At 50.9% G+C, this 4,989-nt stretch overlaps 1 protein-coding gene across 1 annotated transcript; it reads left to right on the plus strand.

Moving 5' to 3' along the window:
• Nucleotides 1–504: 504 nt before the first annotated feature.
• Nucleotides 505–1,797, plus strand: LOC108803453 (oocyte zinc finger protein XlCOF6.1-like). Its single transcript, XM_018575293.1, has one exon. It carries the CDS (start codon nt 505–507, stop codon nt 1,795–1,797), a length of 1,293 nt encoding a protein of 430 aa, XP_018430795.1.
• The last annotated feature ends 3,192 nt before the right edge of the window (nt 1,798–4,989 follow it).

Here is a 4,989-nt window from a genome sequence, read left to right on the forward strand (position 1 = left end):
TAACGGGAAACATCAAGAAGAAGAATATATATATTGTGGCCAAAGTACGTGGACGCCCTTCACAGTGATTGGGATCAGGTGTTTCCAGTGAAAGGTACATTTAACGGTGAAGACCCTTTTCTGTTCCACCATGAATGTCCCATGTACAAAACCAGCTCCATAAAGACATGGTGTGACCAGTTGGGTGAAGACCCTTTTCTGTTCCACCATGACTGTCCCATGTACAAAACCAGCTCCATAAAGACATGGTGTGACCAGTTGGGTGAAGACCCTTTTCTGTTCCACCATGACTGTCCCATGTACAAAGCCAGCTCCATACAGACATGGTGTGACCAGTTGGGTGAAGACCCTTTTCTCTTCCACCATGACTGTCCAGTCTAAAGGGATGTGTTCTTCTATATGCCATGAGGGGGGATCAGGGGGAGGTGTTGTATGTGGACATTAGGCTTCAGCCGTAACGGAAATTCTTCTTTTTCCCCCCCAATGTCTCCTTCATGTCTGAAAATGGAAGACGATGACCTCGGTCAAGACTCTCCGGATGAACGCCACATTGCCCATCCAAGATTTAGAGGTGCGGATAACAAACGCCATCGGGCTAATTCAAAGAGACCCCGACGCGCCACTCGCAGCAGCGCCGCCGCCGGTGAAGCAGATGAAACCCATCGGTGTGACGAATGCGGCAAATCTTATAAATCGAAAGCCGCTCTTTACAGGCACCGGAGCGTCCACTCAGCGGAGAGACCTTTTCCATGCTCCGAGTGCGGGAAAAGCTTCAGCCAGAAGACCCACCTCACCAGACACTGGAGGACTCACACCGGCGAGCGCCCGTTTTCCTGCCCCGAGTGCGGGAAAGGTTTTAGAGATAAGTCGAAGCTGACGGCGCATCAGAGGTACCACACGGGCGAGAACCTCCACGCCTGCTCGGAGTGCGGGAAGCAGTTCTCTCAGAAGTCCCAGCTTGCGGCGCACCAGAGGTACCACACGGACGAGTACCTCCACGCCTGCTCGGAGTGCGGGAAGAAGTTCTCTCAGAAGTCGCTGCTCGAGGTGCACCAGAGGTACCACACGGGCGAGAAACCGTACCAGTGCGCAGAATGCGGCATGAGGTTCATGAAGAACTCGCAGCTGGTCGTACACCAGAGAAGCCACACGGGAGAGAAGCCTTTCCAGTGCTCCGACTGCGGCCTTTCTTTCTCGCGGAAGGCCGACGTGGTCAAACACCGGAGGAAGCACACGGGCGACAAGCCGCACTCCTGCTCCGAGTGCGGGAAAAGTTTCGCCACCAAGCACCAGCTCACCAAGCATCACAGATCCCACCTGGGCCTGCAGCTCCATTCCTGCCCCGAGTGCGGGAAGATTTTCATGTACAGATCCCAGCTTGAGCTCCATCAGAGGTCTCACACCAGCAAGGAGGTCTATTCCTGCTCCGAGTGTGGGCGGAGCTACATATTTCAGTCCCAGCTGAGGAAGCATCAGAAAATTCACACGGACGACAAGCCACATTCGTGCCCCGAATGCGGGAAATGTTTCATATGGAAGTCCCAGCTGGACGTGCACTTGAAACGTCACATGGGGGAGAAGCCGTTCTCCTGCTCGGTCTGCGAGAAGCGGTTTGTACTCAAGTCAAAGTTGAAGCAGCATCAGAAGACGCACTTCCAGGAGGAGCCGTTGCTGTGCGCCAGGTGCGGGTTGGCTTTTCAGTCACGGGCCCTGTTGGTCCAACACTACGCCCTCCATGTCGAGGAGGAGCCACTGTCCTGCGTAAAGTATGAGGAGACCCCTGGGGACGACTCTTAGCTTCTCCATTCCACCCGGAACGTATTCTCCTGCTCCAAGTGTGGAAAGTGCTTCCCGCTGAAAACCAAACTTGATATCCACAGGTAAGCACCCCTTTTCTTTCTCGGGGTGCGGAAAAAATCTTCATCAGCAAGTTGAACCTGGTGGCCCATGTCCGACTTCACACGGGTGAAAACCTAACGTGCCTGAAATGTAGCAGTAGCCGGTGTTTGACAATCACATGAGGAAGCACACATGGGAGTGGTCTGTTGCCTGCCCCGAATGTGGGACCTGCTTCTCCGGCAAGCAGGGCCCCTCCCGCCACATCACACCGGAGAAAAACCATACGTGTGTATAGAATGTGAGTGTCGCTCCGTGTGCACGTTCAACCTTCTCGCCCATCTGCGGACTCACACAAGCCATGTGCGGGAAAGCCAAGCCACTCACACAAGCCATGTGCGGGAAAGGCTTTAGTTGGAATTCTTCTCTTCCTTCACACCAGGGGGATTCCAACCATTGACTCCAAGCTGCATAAGGCCCAATTTGAATCCGGTTGGGTGGGTTTCCGAACATCCTGAAGATGTCTGATGCTTCATGGGCCAACTCTGTCAAGAAACCAATTGCAATATATCAAAATCTTTTCCATACAACAGTAGGAAATATTGTTTCTGACGTTTCCTGAACAGTGAAAACCTGGACTCTGAATTCACTGACCCTCCAGAGTCCATAGCCCATCCCATATAGCAGTTTGGGCCCTGATGAAGGGAGGACCTTTATAGCCCCCGAAACGTGTTGGTTTATCTTGAAGTTTTGTGATGAAATAAATACTTTTGGACTCCAAAGCCATTGAGGTGACTTCTCCTAACTTCTTAAATGTCTTCTGAGATGTCCTTTCATGTTTCAGATCTTCCCCTGTCAATGTTCTAGTTGTTACCCTATACTATGTATTTGGATCCAGCGCCTCCAACCTACACTTGGGGGCAACACAGAGCACACCAGATAGAACACCCTATAACATACGTGATCAGAACATACCACCAGGTAGGTCAGGTCCCATCATATCTCAGGTCACACATATAGAACTATCTCTACCTAGAAGTCCTCTTCTGTACGGTGCCGACGGTGGAAAAGATGAAGGTGTGTCATGAAAGCCATCGTCCTTCCCCAACCGTCCATCATGCCCACCGATCTCTATGGCACCACGGTACACTTTTCTGTAGCCCTCAGAGATCCACCATGAAAGGCCCTCTTGGTTGTCTCAGGCCAAAGGTTCTCCAGTCCTCCCACGTCTGGTTGGGTCATGTCAGGATGTATTGATCACTTGGAAATAAAACAAGTTCCTTCAGTCTGACGTTATTTATTAAAGGGAATCTATAATTTGGAGATCTTCCAGAGGATCCCGGAGGCCGTCAATGATGTCCATGCCTTCTGAAGACACTAGCTGGTTCTGGCCATGATGGTCCTTTGTGTCTTCACCACTTTGCGTCACCGACCTGGAACGAGTACGGAGATGAGAGGTTTCCGACGCGCATTGAGAGCACGGATGCTCCAGGTCTGTGACTCAGAGTGTAGAGAAGCCAGGAGGGCGGCACTTGTAGAAGGAAGCAAATAATGGCGGCCCCATAAGTGTCGCATGTGGGCAACCAAAGTCTTTCTTCTTCATGTTTCCTACCCAGAGAATCCGGAGCCCACTTTCTGGCCAGACATTCGCGCCGGCGTAGTTTCTCTCAGCGGCTGTTTATTTCCTACTGAGAAAAACTATACTGGGCGCTCCTCTCAAAAAATTCTGGATCCCCCCCAGCAATGGATACTGGCCCGAGCTCCAGAAAAGCTTTCCCAGCTTTGTTGTTCTGCTGAGCCATGATGGACTCCATGGTGAAAGCCAGTCAGCGGTCCAGCAATGGTGGAGAAGTTGGCGAATGAATTGTACCCAACAATGACCAGGAATGCCTGGACCTGTTTGTTACGGGACAGGGCCAAGCCATCCAGGGTGGGTAGAGGTTTAGTAAAGCCACAGGTAGAAGCTATCCAAGCTTCTCCCTGTGGCTATCCAAGCTTCTCCCTATGGCTATCCAAGCTTCTACTTGTGGCTATCCAAGCTTCTCCCTATGGCTATCCAAGCTTCTACTTGTGGCTATCCAAGCTTCTCCCTATGGCTATCCAAGCTTCTACTTGTGGCTATCCAAGCTTCTCCCTATGGCTATCCAAGCTTCTACTTGTGGCTATCCAAGCTTCTCCCTATGGCTATCCAAGCTTCTACTTGTGGCTATCCAAGCTTCTCCCTATGGCTATCCAAGCTTCTACTTGTGGCTATCCAAGCTTCTCCCTATGGCTATCCAAGCTTCTACTTGTGGCTATCCAAGCTTCTCCCTATGGCTATCCAAGCTTCTACTTGTGGCTATCCAAGCTTCTCCCTATGGCTATCCAAGCTTCTACTTGTGGCTATCCAAGCTTCTCCCTATGGCTATCCAAGCTTCTACTTGTGGCTATCCAAGCTTCTCCCTATGGCTATCCAAGCTTCTACTTGTGGCTATCCAAGCTTCTCCCTATGGCTATCCAAGCTTCTACTTGTGGCTATCCAAGCTTCTCCCTATGGCTATCCAAGCTTCTACTTGTGGCTATCCAAGCTTCTCCCTATGGCTATCCAAGCTTCTACTTGTGGCTATCCAAGCTTCTCCCTATGGCTATCCAAGCTTCTACTTGTGGCTATCCAAGCTTCTCCCTATGGCTATCCAAGCTTCTACTTGTGGCTATCCAAGCTTCTCCCTATGGCTATCCAAGCTTCTACTTGTGGCTATCCAAGCTTCTCCCTATGGCTATCCAAGCTTCTACTTGTGGCTATCCAAGCTTCTCCCTATGGCTATCCAAGCTTCTACTTGTGGCTATCCAAGCTTCTCCCTATGGCTATCCAAGCTTCTACTTGTGGCTATCCAAGCTTCTCCCTATGGCTATCCAAGCTTCTACTTGTGGCTATCCAAGCTTCTCCCTATGGCTATCCAAGCTTCTACTTGTGGCTATCCAAGCTTCTCCCTATGGCTATCCAAGCTTCTACTTGTGGCTATCCAAGCTTCTCCCTATGGCTATCCAAGCTTCTACTTGTGGCTATCCAAGCTTCTCCCTATGGCTATCCAAGCTTCTACTTGTGGCTATCCAAGCTTCTCCCTATGGCTATCCAAGCTTCTACTTGTGGCTATCCAAGCTTCTCCCTATGGC

The sequence above is a fragment of the Nanorana parkeri genome, unplaced genomic scaffold, assembly GCF_000935625.1.
Source record: "Nanorana parkeri isolate BGI_ZX_2015 unplaced genomic scaffold, ASM93562v1 scaffold3748, whole genome shotgun sequence".
Lineage (NCBI taxonomy): Eukaryota > Metazoa > Chordata > Amphibia > Anura > Dicroglossidae > Nanorana > Nanorana parkeri.